The sequence below is a fragment of the Mus caroli genome, chromosome 12 (genome assembly GCF_900094665.2).
Source record: "Mus caroli chromosome 12, CAROLI_EIJ_v1.1, whole genome shotgun sequence".
In the NCBI taxonomy this organism is placed as follows: Eukaryota; Metazoa; Chordata; class Mammalia; order Rodentia; family Muridae; genus Mus; species Mus caroli.
The window spans coordinates 70,556,233-70,570,499 of record NC_034581.1 but is presented as its reverse complement, the minus strand read 5'-3'; the positions used below and the strand labels follow the sequence as shown (position 1 = coordinate 70,570,499).

The 14,267-nt window shown below is 45.7% G+C and overlaps 1 protein-coding gene across 1 annotated transcript in view; it reads right to left on the bottom strand.

The window, feature by feature from the left end:
* LOC110306548 (nesprin-2) overlaps window positions 1-14,267 on the bottom strand; it is a 209,014-nt gene that overhangs the window by 88,464 nt on the left and 106,283 nt on the right. The window contains exons 53-58 of the mRNA XM_029484925.1: window positions 11,701-11,931; window positions 6,908-7,090; window positions 5,007-5,135; window positions 4,248-4,369; window positions 3,231-3,372; window positions 1,686-1,817 (exon numbers count right to left, since the gene is read on the bottom strand). Of these exons, the coding sequence (XP_029340785.1) occupies window positions 1,686-1,817; window positions 3,231-3,372; window positions 4,248-4,369; window positions 5,007-5,135; window positions 6,908-7,090; window positions 11,701-11,931 (939 nt within the window). The remainder of the gene's footprint in view (window positions 1-1,685; window positions 1,818-3,230; window positions 3,373-4,247; window positions 4,370-5,006; window positions 5,136-6,907; window positions 7,091-11,700; window positions 11,932-14,267) is intronic.

Sequence of the window (14,267 nt, the reverse complement as noted above, 5' to 3'; positions counted from 1 at the left end):
CCCTTCAGAAAAGGGCAGGCCTCTTAGGGATATCAACCAAACATGGCATATCAAGTTGCAGTAAGACTAGGTACATCCCCTCATATTAAGGCTGAACGAGCAGCCCAGTAGGAGGAAAGAGGTGCCAAAAACAGGCACAAGAGTCAGAAACCCACGTCTACTGTTAGGAGTCCAACAAGAACACCAAGCTACACAGCCATAACATATATACACAAGACCTAGGTCAGACCCAGGCAGGCTTCCTGACTGTCGGTTTAGCGTCTGTGATAGCTTATGAGCCCTGGTTAGTTGGTTCTCTAGGTTATGTTCTCATGGTGAACCCAAGAGCAGTACTCTTGATCTTAATTCTCCGGGCTTAGTTCCTAAAAAACTTACCATAAATTGTTTCAACTAATGTTTACTAGATGATCGACTAATTAGTGTTTTTATTAACTGGTGAACTAATCTACTTGTTCTGTGAGTTATACTGTAGAATAAAAAGGTTTTTTTTTGTTTGTTTGTTTTTTCCTAATTGAGAAAAACAAGTTGAAGAATATCAGGCAAGTGAGTGTTGAATGGAATTACAAGGGACCCACCACTAGGTGAGGGTCTTCCTTAGTGTGGCCATCCAGTCGAAGCTGCAGATCTCCTCCTGCGTCCGTCCTGCCTCCTCCACATTTTTGAGGAGTTTAAACACTATGTTCAAACCGTGATCAGCTCAGGCTGATCTTGAACTCGCAAACCCGCTGCCCCTGCCTCCCGAGTGCTGAGATAGCAGGCACGAGCTACTTCTCCTGCAGCTTCTCCTCACGTTAACATACAGACAGTGGGTTCATTAAGTATCACTAAGAGATGGGTACTTACAGGGGAGGCGCTTGAGAGGTTAGCTAGGAAAAGAAGGCAAAGCACCCTAAAGAGAGAGACGGGTGGTAGAAAGGGAAGATGGGAGGGTCAGCTATGTGTTGACTGTGGAAACTGAGGCCACTTTGATAGGTACATTTCTGAGGGGGCCCCCCAGGGGCTGAGCTGCTGTGCACTGATAAGTTGGAGAGCCACAGCTCCATTTTAGCATACACTGTTGGAACCATGTGTTTCTTTGCCCTGAGTTCCTGACTGTTTACAAATATGTTGGGAGTACGCCATAGCCCCTAAGTTATTAACCAGACTGCTTCCATTCAGCCCCACGTGTGACTCATTTCCTTAGGTCTTAGCTGATGGATAAGTGCCTAACCACGTGGCACTCCATTCAGCATAAACCTACTCAAGGTTGCCTGTGCTCCTTCCCTACCCTTGCCATCCCAGAGCACTCTGCAGGCATCACTAATCACCACCACCCCCACCCACCCCACTCACACACCTAGTTGAGCCTGCGCCCAGATTCAGATGTCTTTGCATGCAATGCTTTAGGTAGCCACTGCAACATTTACCAGAGCTGGCAAAGGGTCAGGCGTGAAGCTCAGTGAGACAGCATTTGCCTAGAGCATGTGAAGTCCTGGGCTCAATTCCCAGCACCACACAAACAACCAAAAGTTAGCAAGTTGAAAAAAAAAAAAAAAGAATCCCATTTCTAACCTAAGACTCGCTCCATTATGACTCTATTATTTGTTCTGTGGCGGAAATTATGACCAATGTGCATGCTGATCTCATAGCATTCTTTTTTCAAAATAGTATTACAATGAGGAAAATACACAATATGTCATTTCTACCTGTGTCTGAAGAGTGTTTGCTTCTTGGCGTAGCTCTTCAAGTTGGGTGGTGTAAGCTTGCAGCTCGTCAGCTGTAGGGCATCTAAAGTTATACACGCTCACACTGGGTAGAGTACTTGTAGTCAGGGCCACCTATTTGAGAAAACGAAACCCAATTAGTGAAGGCCGAGGCTCTGCTGAAGGTGAAGCTAATGTAAACGGGCCTGACTGACTCAGCATGCAGCCTCCGAGCTCCCTTCTCAGGGAGCTCCTGTATCTTGTCTCCGTGAAGAGAGAGACTCGGGATCCACTTAGATATTAAGTTAGGAGGGAGTAGGAGGCGTGTAGGGAGTATATATCAGAGAAGTTGGAGAAAAGGAAATTGAATATAAGTGAATGTGATCAAAATACGTCACATGTGATCATGCATACATCATGCATGGAAGTCTCAAAGACTCACTGAGAGTATTTTACTGACAAAATAGGTTGGGGTGGCAGCAGACTCTCAGGGGGAGGGGGGGAGAAACTGACTTCTATACATGTTTTATAGTGTTATTAACAAGAAGAAGCCAAGACAAGCCCAACCTAGAAGGTTAATTCAGCTCCGAATGGTCAAATAAGGTTCTGGGCAATAAGGAAATTCCCACCAGCTTGGCGATTAGGAAATCATGGGGACCTTGGCCAAGGCCATTGAAGTACATGGCTCACTGCTACAGCCTGATGGCCGAGAACTCCAAGGTCATGCTACTCACCCGTTCTGATTGGAGACAACTCAGCCTGAACAAGACCTACAACATCAGTGATGTGTGTCCAAGGGAATACTATTGACAGGTGCCATTGGCACAGACTGGCACATGCACATGGTAGGTCCCTCAGAATCTTCTGATGAATGAGTGGTATGCATAAACCACTCTAGTTTGTAAGGTAAAACTTAATACATGCTACTCCTTCAACAGACCATAACTAAGGCTCCATGGTGCCATAGGTACTACACTAGGTATTCATGTGAACCAAGCATATGTGGACTTTCTTCTCTGACCTTCTAATGGGGAACAAATATCACTACAGTTTAAATTCAGAGTGTCCCTTGTGAGCTGTTGATGTTGCTATGGAAGGTAACCTTTGAGACACGAAGTCTTTCTGGTGAATATGGGCCATTGGGTATGGGTTTTGAGGGGAACAACATGGCCCTGCTCCTAGATCCCCCTCTTCCTGGTTACAAGCCAATGCATAAGCATCTGCCAGTGTAGATAAAGCTGCCCTAGCTGCCATGGCTTCTCCTTCACAGAAGACCTCCTGAAACCACGAGTCAAAGCCATCCTCCCTCCCTTAAGATGTGCTGTTCCAGCAACACATGAACTAACTCAGAGGCAGAGAGGCAAATGGGCATCGTAGCAAGCTCTAGAACCAGAGGAGGGGGCACTGCAGGAGCGTGAAGGGAGGGATGGGCCTGGGGAAGAAGCCATGAGGCTCTTTAGTTCCTGAGAATAACCCAATACATCATGCAGAGCACACCAAGTTTCTAGACGATCTTTCTGGGTTCCGGGGACAGAGATGCACACAGACCTGAGACTCCACAAGCTGAGGTACGGGGGGATTTGGTCTTGATGTTAGTTCATGGTGAAGATACTGCCATTTGTCACCGCTCTGGGCCTGAGGTGGCAAGGTTGAATCTGATGCTGCATTCCCAGGACTAGGGACCTTGCTGCTTTTTGAGGAAGAAAACAAAAAAAATAGGATGTGTGTGTATGTGAAAAGAAATGACACAAAGACAATCTCATATTACATTTAGCCAATGTTCTACGCAGGATTTTAAAGTAAGCAATTCTCCCAATAATAAATATCCAAATGGGGCTGGGTGGGCCGGAAAGTTGGCTCAGAGGTTAAGAGCACTTACTGCTCTTGCAGAGGACCCAGGTTGACTACCACACACAGAAGTTCACAACCCTCTGTAAGTTCAGTTTCAGGGGATTTGATGACCTTTGCTGACTTCTGTGGATACCAGGTGCATAGGTGGTACACATATATATACAAAGGCAAAACACTCATACATGTAAAATAAATAAACCTAATTTTTTTGGATGGGACTGGGGATGTCACTCAGATGGCAGAGTGCTTCTAGTTTGCACGATGCCCTCATTGCTGCACAGGTAGTGGTAGTGTGGTAGCGAAGATCCGAAGATCTGTAATCTTACTATTCAGGGCTGGAGGCAGGAGGATCAGAAAACCATATAGCAAGTTTGAGACCAGACTGGGTTACAAAATAACCCAGTCTCAAACTAAATAAACAAAGAAGAAGAAAAAAACCCAAACAATATGTCCAATAAATATCCAACATAGCTAAAAATGCTTTCTCTAAGGCTGGAGAGATGGCTTGGAGGTTAAGAACACTGGCTGCTCCTCTAGAGGACCAAGGTTCCCAGCACCCACACATTGCTCACAACTGTCTCTTACTCCAGTTCCAGGGGATCCAACATTCTCTTCTGGCCCCTTCAGGTTCCAGGCATGCAATGCTGCACAGACATACATGCAGGCTGAACGCCCACACATTTAAAACACTAAGAGGATTTAAAAATGCTTTACCTGGAAGCTGATTGCCGATTTTCATCTTCATTCTCTTGGTGACCCTGCAGCCATGTTTTCTTGGCGTTCAGTTCTGTGAACTTGATTAAATCTTTCTGCTCTGATAGTTTTAACTCCAGAATCTGCAAGGGAATGCAATGTGAACGGCTCAGCCCACCTTGCTTTTCCTATTAGTACTCTAAAACGCTTTCCACTGGGGCCATCCAGCTTTACACAACTTCTCAAGTCAGCGCCGCTTCTCTTGCTTACTTAGTCTTACCATCTACTTCCGAGAAACTTAGTTAAACGCTTTGGCTGTGGCTTACTGACGGAGCTTGAATGTGCTAGGTCCTAGGTTCTATCCCCAGCATTGCAAACAAACAGACAGACAAAAAACCCCAAAGATACAATGAACTAGCAAAAACCATAAAACAACCATACAATAGCCAACTGTTATTTAAACTATATTGGAAGCACATGGGGAAAATTACCAATGAACAGGCTTGGAGGTAATAAGCAAAGCAGGGCTGTGGATGCAGCTAAGTTTGCTCTGGGAGTGGTCACTTAGTTTGATTAAGATGCAACCTAATGAAGGAGCAAGGTTCGGTCCCCAGTGGAAGCAGACGGAAGCAGTACAGTTAGAGGCTCACCTTGCAGGCCTGAGCACCCATACTTCAGTTACAAAGCAGCCCTCCAATGGCATCTGGAGCTTTAGGCCCAAGAGAAACACCATCTAGAAGGCTGGGTTCTGGTCCTGACAGGTGGGAGGGTGGGAATTACCTGTGGCTGGGGAGCATCCTTCTGTCTGCTGAACTGTGGCCTTTCAGTTAGGACAGAGTCAAGCTCAGAAAGGCTAGATGGCTGGTCGACGGTGTGGGGCTCTGACGGTTTCATAAGAGTGGAGGGATGCTGAAAAACCAACCAACATATGTATGTTCCATGACGTGAGAGTATTATTTACAAAGACCCATGTGGGTCTCAGCTACCAACACAGCAACAGAACAGAGTAATCATCAGAACCATTATTTACCACACTACTGTACTCCTAACATTTTTTTAAAGTTTTTGTTTGTTTGTTTGTTTGTTTTTCCGTTTTTCAAAATCAGGATTCTCTGTGTAGTAGTGGTTGTCCTGGAACTCTCTCTGTAGACCAGGCTGGCTTCAAACCCAGAGATTCCACCTGCCTCTGCTTCCTGAGTGCTGGAATTAAAGGTATGTACCAGCACGCCCCATCCCCAGCTATTTAACATAACTTCATTTATTTCCCATCAACTTCTGGAGCTACGCCCTCTAGCGAGATGATCATCTTCTCCAGTCTCACCTCCTCAGTCCAATTTGTCCAGTGAGTTTGTAAAAGCCCAGAAATGCGTTATCCTTTTTAAAAGAGCAAAGTTAAAAAAAAAAAAAAAGCTCAAAAAGAAAGGGATAATATTATGTTTAAAAATGAAAGTATCTTATGTCTACTTTCTATCTTTTTAAAAAAAATTATTAGATATTTTCTTCATTTACATTTCAAATGCTATCCCAAAAGTCCTCTACACCTCCCCCCCCGCCCCCCGTAATTTCCATCTTTTTAAAGAGGAAAGTGTGAGGATGACCGAGAGACCATGTAGTCCACGTGACCAAAGCCAGCCATAAGCTTTCAAGCAAATCTTCTGCAGTGAGTGAAATCAGGGGCAAAAGCGCTCTGGAAACAGATTTTGTTTTCATGAAATAACATTTTATTCTATTACACTTTATTTAGTTAGTTTGAGACAGGGTCTTACTGTGTAGGCTTGGCTGGCCTGGAACTTTTGATATATAGAGCAGGCTGGCCTTGAACTCATAGAGCGATCCATCTGCTTCCCGAGTGTCAGAGTAACGATGTGTACCATTGATTTGACTTTTTTTTTTTGGAGACCTGCTATACTGTCAAGGGTGCCCTTGAACTTTTGATCCTCTTGCCTCTACCTCCCCAGTGCTAGGATTACCTGCTATCATAGGGACTGAAGCCAGGTCTACACGTATGCTTGGCAGGCAAGCACTCTTGAGCTATAGCCACAGTCCTGATATAAAACTTTAATATTATCTACCTATATATATATTTTTCTCTATGATGATTTGATATAAAACTCTAATATCTACCTATATATATATTTTTTTCTATGATGACTGGATTTTCTAGCCAACTGGAGCCAATCAAATTCATTACTTTTATTAAAAATTTTAAATATATTGATTAGTGTGTGTGTATGTGTGTGTGTGTGTGTGTGGTGTGGTGTTCATATGGAAGTCGGTTGACAACTTGTGGGAGTTGGCTCTCTTCTTCGTGGGCTCAGGGAATTGAACTTACGTCATCAGGTTTGCAGGGCAAGTTCTTTTACCCCTAAGACATATTGCTCGCTCCCCAAATTCCTTTAAAATGTACCCCTCCCCATGAAGAAGCTTGTATATCAGATTACCATCAACAGAATTCTCAGTCTCATGGGATCCACCCGAGCCAACCTGCAGCCATCACCCACGACCTAGGCCCAGAACCCTGCGCCGAGAAAGAGAAATGCAACCCTGGAAGCCCGTGAGTCCTCTCCTTTCACAGCGTCCTATGACTCTTTAACGAGGATAGCGTATCTGCCTTTGCTTTGCCACATCCACCCAGAGTACTGTTGCCAGGCTCTGGGATGTCCACACATCCTCGGGCCTACCTGGTCCTCACTGTACTTCTCCTGAAGCATCATCTGGACCTTTTCCAAGTTGCACTTCACAGTCTTGAGTTTCCAGGAAAGGGCTTCGGCCTCCTGCTGAGTGGTCCCACAGTCTCCCAGGCCCTGGTCTTTGCAAGTCTCTAACAGAGAGGCGACCTTGTACTCAATCTCTGTCAGCATAGCCTAGGAGCGAACATACATGCTGAATTATCCACAGTGGATTGGAGGAGGGTAGAGTAGGGATGGAACCAGGGCCCATGTGCGTACATCGCATGCTACCTACTTCTAAGCTACACCCCTACCCCATGGAGTCAGTCTCCAACATAAGTGGGATTTATTTTCTTTACTTGAGAATATGAAAGTTCCAGAAATAGGTTGAAAAACACAAACTTTGACATGATTCTGTGTTGAAAATCAGGGGGAGCTGTGCAGTGGTGGCGCAGGCCTTTAATCCCAGCACTCAGGAGGCAGAGGCAGGCAGATTTCTGAATTCAAGGCCAGCCTGGTCTACAGAGTGAGTTCCAGGACAGCCAGGGCTACACAGAGAAACCCTGTCTCGAAAAACAAAAACAAAAAATCAGAGGTGGAACTAAATCAACCCAGAGTGCAGATGTTACAGTAAGTAACCCTATAATCTCTTCAGAAAATATGGTAGCGTACGCCCAGTGGTTCCTGCTTGTACTGGCTGGTTTTGTGTGTCAACTTGGCACAAGCTAGAGTCATCAGAGAGAAAGGAGCCTCCGTTGAGGAATGCCTCCTTACACTACAGTTGGAAGGCATTTTCTCAACTAGTGATCAATGGGGGAGGGCCCAGCCACTGGTGGGCGGTGCCATCCCTGGGCTGATGGTCCTAGGTTCTATAAGAAAGCAGGATGAGCAAGCCATGAGGAGCAAGCCAGTAAGCAGCACCCCTTCATGGCCTCTGCATCAGCTCCTGCCTCCAGGTTCCAGTCCTGCTTGAGTTACTACCCTGACTTCCTTCAGTGATGGACAGCAACGTGGAAGTGTGAGTTGAATAAACCCTTCAGTCTCCAATTTGCTTTTTGGTCATGGTGCTTTGATGCAGCAGTAACGACCCTAACGAAGACACTGCTGGTTAACAACACATGCTGCTTAGTCTATGTGGGTCCGGATTCCATTCTTATCACACAGTAGCCACGTTTGCTCAAGAACTCTAGGTGTGTGCCTCAAGCAATCTTTAACATAGAGATAATGACAGAATTTGCCATCTAGAGTCATTGTGAGGAATCAATTAACTGTATATTTTTGCCTTAACACATGTGCTTTGTGTTTAATGACTTAAAATCCTGTAGCGTATTTAAACACAAGGTTAAGTGGAAAACCTGAATATTTCCCCCACCTTCCTACTCTTTCTGCTGTAGCACATGTGTCAATCAAAGGAAAAAAAAATTCCACACACTTACTGACAGTTCGTTGCTCATTTCTTGCTTTCTCAAGCAAATCCAAAAGATCAGAAGAACACGGCAGTAATTTAGAACTTCAAATGCTTAGTGCCTGATACCACCCGCCGTTCCGCATGGGTCTAAACATAAACTGGCTGCAGAAAGTGCATTTCCCAGTGAGTCAGGCTCTTTGTGTCTCTCCTCAACGCATTCCTGCACTCTTTCGACGCTCAGGAGTTCATCAGTTATACCAACTGACTGGGCACAGGGTCAGCAGCCATACATACCCACACCCCAGCCAAGGCCACTGGCACAGAAATCAGCGTGGGACTAAAGCCAAGTTCCGTTAAGGACTACTCCACCTCCAAACAGATTTTCCAATAATGTGTCTTGTAAAAACTTTACTGCATCCCGGCAGGCTCTTCAGAGCCTCAGCAGCACACACTTCCACACTCCTAGCTTCCGAAGTGGGCTCTTCCCAAAGGCAGTCACAACTTGATGCTAGCTTGCTCACCCACACAGCGGTTTTATACAAATATTTTCTATGTCTACAAACCGATGCTTCCCCATGGACCGTTTCAATAGCTGAAAACGGATATTCCATGACTCACTTAGCCTCCTGCTTGTTACTGTTTTGCTTAAGCCATTTCCAGGTCTTCTGTCTGCTAATCAACACTGTCAGAGTTAAAGGTTTCTTTAAATTTTTATTATTTTTTAAATGGGTATGGGTGGTTTGTCTGCATGTGTGTTTGCGTATCATGTGTGTGTAGTGCCTTCCAAGGCCTGAAGAGGGAATCAGATCCCTTGGGGCTGCAGTGACAGATGATTGTGAGCCACCATGTGGGTGCTGCTAATCAAACCCGGGTCCTCTGGAAGAGTAGCCAGTGCTCTTAACTGCTGAGCCACATCTCCAGCCCCACAGATGACTTTCTCAGGATCAATCTTTTTCCTGTGTGTGTGTGTGTGTGTGTGTGTGTGTGTGTGTGTGTGTAATCTCACTGGGTAGTCTTGGCTAGCCTGGAACTTACTTTGTGGACCAGGTTAGCCTTGAACTCAGAGATCCACCCGTGGCTGTCTGGGATCAATGGCATGAGTTCCCGGGGCTAACAAATATTTTCTTTCTTTAAAAAGTTTTTCTATTTTTATTTTATTCCCTTACTCTCTTTTTCTTTTTTAAGTTTATTTTTCTGAGTCAGCACTTAGAAGGTAGATGCAGGCCAATCTCTGTGACTTCTAGGCTTGTCTTCTCTACAAAACAAGTTCCAGCTCAGCCTGGGCTATCTGATGAGACTCTAGTTTTTTGTTTGTTTTGTTTTCAAAGGCATTATTAGGTCAGAGAAAATGAACATTTTTATATTCTTCCTAGTGAGTGGCCTTCCAAAATGTTGACTCAATCAGACAAAACTACCAGACATGAGTCAATTTTTTTCTAATTTTGTCAGGATGTTATAAATTTTATGATTGTAAAACCACCATCACCAACAACAAAATTGCTGTTCTAATTCACATACTTTGTGTGTTTTGAGACAGGGTCTCATGTAGCCCAGGCTGGCCACAAATTCACTATGTAGCCAAGGATAGCCATGAACTGATGGCCTGATTTTCCTGCCTTTGCTCCCAATTGCTGAGGTCACAGGTGCATGCCACACCTGGCTCATGGTGTGACTTGGTTCAGGACTGACCTCAGGGCTGTCTGCATGCTCAGCAGGCCCTCTACCAATCCCAACATTCATTTATACGTTTTTAAATTTAATTCTCTCTTCAAGCATTAAATTATCAAATATATTGTTTCCTTAACTGATCTATTTGTCTTCTGGCTACTTTCCATGATAACCTTATTATTTTTTTTTTCCAGACCATTGAGGGCCCTTTATGTTTCAATGTGTCAATATTGTCATATAAATGAGAGAAAAGTGATCTTGCTGACCGGTACTTCATTTTCCTACAGTGAGTTTAAAGCCCACCATTGCCAAGCCCAAATATCTATATATTCAGTTTAAATATAGTTTAAGTATTTAAACAGAGTTCAAATGATAGCCCAAAAATTGCACCCTCCCTCTGCATGCCACAGGTAAGACTAGTCAATAAAATGCCTCGCCTCCCTCCATCCAGGTTCTCCATTGTGTTAGGCCGTTATCTAGATGCCTAAGCCCCCTAGCCTCTAGGAAGAACTTCTGTTTCCTTAGACTCATGTTCCTGCCAAGTCTGCCCACAGCAAGCTTGCTGGGTGATACTGCCCCCTGATGGGCACATCTTGTCTTTGTATAGTCCAGCACTCTTTAAAATGGATGCAAAGCAGCAGGAAGATGAGGATGGTGGTGGTAACCAAGCCATTGGCATGAGCGCTACCTGTTGGTAGCACATCATTATCAGATAGCCTTAAGGAGCTGGAGTTCAAACTTGAGGATACTTGAGGCACAACTTAGTATAGCCCTGCCTGGTCTGTTACTGGGCTTAACTACCCCTGGGAAGGCCAACCAGAATAGACAAACTATTAGAACTATCAAGCCTGCCCTACCCTGTCGCCTCCCTCTGCAGGTAGCTCTGGGGAGATGCAAGGGAGATGAATCCACCTCCAGTGGAATTGGCTACCCCAACCACAAGACAGGTTTCTTCAGGGAGAGCTTCTGGTGGCCGGGCCAGTGCTTCTGAGACACACTGAGACAGGAGGGTGTCTTCATCCCTGGTAGGAGGCCAAGGCTGGTCTGCGGGGTACAGCTTGGGGAGAGGCCACCTTAAGCAGCCAGCAAACCTCTGCTGTTGTGACAGCAATCACACTGCTGAGGTGTCGTCATCCCAGCCCCTCCCTGGAGAGACACACAAGTCCCCGCCTTTGGGCTGAGCCACCGAGCTTTTCTCAGAGTGACTTCAGACAAGGAAGCTAAGCTCCTCAGCCTTCCCAAGCTCAGGGCGCCCCTGCTAACAGCGTTAGCTGGTCTTCGAGAGCTTGGACGTTTAGTCTCACTCCAATGAACTCACTATTTATCCACGATAATCTTGTGGTTATGGATCACAGGAACAGATACTGGGTTCAGTTTAATGCCAGAGTCTGTGAGTTCATCTCATTTAGTCCCAACAAAAATTTTTCTATGAGCTAGCCTATGCTACCAGAGGAGGAAAATCAGGTTGAGAAGGGAATTAATTGGTCAATGTTCACAGTTCATGTGACCCCGGGCTGGTTTCCGATTCTGGACTCTGGGCTGTTATTCACTCCTGTCCCCTCAGAGTGGCTGATCACACAAAGAATTTTAAAGATTCATCAGGAACACGGTGAGTGGCTTTAGACTTTAGAGCCACCGGAGGAGCAACCTGTTGCTTTAAGAGCACGTTGCCCCACCTTGGCAGGAGTTGGTGACTAGGTAAACCCTCACTCCTGCCTGCCTGTCTTACCTGGCACCCCGCCAGCTCCTCTTCCACCACCTGTTGCATGTCCGAGTCTACAGTTTCCGGCTCAAAGGCCACGTTGGCTTGTTGCAGCCACAGCTCCAGCTTGGCCACTTGGGTCTTGCAGACACGGAGGACGTCTGCAGGCTGAGGCCTACTTCTCTCCACGGTGGACTCAAAAGTTCCTTGTTCTCTAGGAAAGTCCAGGAGTGCAGTCTCAATGGGGGGTGTGGCACCCTAAAATGAAGCCAAAGATAGTCCAGCAGTGAGAAGGCAGGAATCCAAGGCTTTTCCACCCGGGGCTTGGAAAGACCCGAGAACCTGCCTCCCCCTCTCCCCCTCCTCCCCGGTGAAAAGAAACAAAGTAAGGACAGAAGGAGGAAGAAAAGAAAAAAGAAAAATGCACCTCCACGCTCATAGCAACGGCCACGTGACCCGGTGGCATGGGTTTCCAGGCAGCCGACCTGCATGTACACAGGTACAGTGTTCCCGGGCACAGAGGCGGAGAGTGGCGATTCCCGGGAGACAGGTGAGGGAGAGAGAGCGTGTGAGGGTGTGTGTCCCAAACACTTCAGGGAGCTGGCCAGTGCTTAAAGTGGCATGACACATGATGATTAAGCAAGGCATTACACGGCTGTGCACCCAACAACCAAAACTAAAACCGAACCAGAAAAATGGCCTCTTCATGCCGGTAACAATATGCTGGAATCTGCCTCCCGATTGTAACATCTTCCCAAGTAGCAAGATTACACTTTAGTTTCTCTTTATCCATCTAAATTCTCTAAACAGGTTGGGGCGAGTAATGAACTTCCTGGAGCAATAAAGAATGTTTTCTCCATTCCCCTAGAGAAAAAGCAATCCCTAAACTGGCTTTTGGTTTTTCAGAAGTGTAGTTGAGAACCGACTGCTTTGGTGTGAAGTTTGACTTAAGTGTGACATATTTTCAATGTATTGAGACAACTAGATATCTTACCAATACAAGAGCAAATTTTCTCCCAGAGAGAAGACGGAATTGAACTATTCTACACTTAATGGATTTATTTGTTTCAACATGGAGGTAGAGGTTGGTTTTAACGTCATAGTCTTGCCTGACACTAGAGAACCCGCCCTCTCCCAGGATATGCAGAAAGGACACTGACTCTTCTGGAATATCCCTTCAGAGATAGGGATTAGCATTCTGATCTGTACAAATGCTGGTCTCCATGTGTGAATTAGAATTAAAATGAATCGCAACATTTCCCACTTTAAGATTGTGTGCAAACTTGTTAACAAAGCACGGTTGAGACAGACTTCTAACAGGGGTTGCTCACAAACATACATCCTACCTCAAAAAATACAACCTCAGAGGGATTAGATTCTTCCTGACTACCTACTCCTCTACATGTCTTTGCTCTTTTCCAGTAAAATGCTATTTCTTAGGCTTGGGTATCCTCGATGGGAGGATGTCTGCCTGGAGGGTAAGAGGCCCTGAGTTTGATCTTAGCACCCCCAAGCCCCCAAAGCAATAACGACAACCCAACAAACAAAACCAACAAACTGTCTGCCCTCACCCACCCATTTTTATAGTTTTCTTCAAGGTTGGCACTCTCTGCTCCCCCAGTGTTTTCCCTGAGCCTCACACACCGATCCGCCCACCCTGGCTCCACAGGTCTCAGTGGTCACTGTTAAGGTAAACAGTCATTGGGACTGCTGCCAGGCATTGATTTCTAGCCTGACTAGTTATATAAATAACTGATTAGCTATTCCCAAGTTTTGGATATGACTATACCTTAGTAGCAAAGATTGTGTGGCCTTCTTTTCTTCTGCTATCTGACATCATCAGTTATAATAGTAAGTGGTTAATCTGTAATAACTAATTTATCACCCATCTTAATTTGTTCTAGATTTTATTTGACTACCTCTGGCAGGCCATGTACATACAGTTTTAAGTGCCAGTACTTAGCCATTCTGCTTTCTTACTACCACACTTCAGGAGGAAATGAGCAAGCTGGGTGACTAATCCGCCCTTTATTTAAACCTGAAAAGAATCCAAAGGGGGTGGGGGTGGGGGTGGAGGAAAAAACAATTATGTGCAACCTTAGAAGAGCTCAAAGTGGCCTCAGGATGCTCAGGGTTCTCGGGGTGTACAGCTCGCTCCCCACCCTACTTTTTTTTTTTGGCAGTTCCGCACCCCAGAGACAGGAGTCAGTTCTAGTCTCCCATGCCACCAAAGTGCATCTGAGAAGCGTAGGCCTGGACATAGGCTATTAGCACAGGGGCTCCAGCTCTATGAGCTTTAAATCAAGAGTTCCCAGTAACTTCCTTAAACCCTGCTTATATAAACTCTGCTTGCCCTAAATCCTGAGGGCAGAACTCATTTCAGTCCATGTTTTACAAACTGCAGATTTTGTGTGTGTGTGGATGGGTGGGGGGTGGGGGTGGGGGTTAAAAAGTGTTACCACGAGCCGGGTGTGGTGGCGCACGCCTTTGATCCCAGGCAGAGGCAGGCGGATTTCTGAGTTCGAGGCCAGCCTGGTCTACAAAGTGAGTTCCAGGACAGCCAGGGCTACACAGAGAAACCCTGTCTCAAAAAA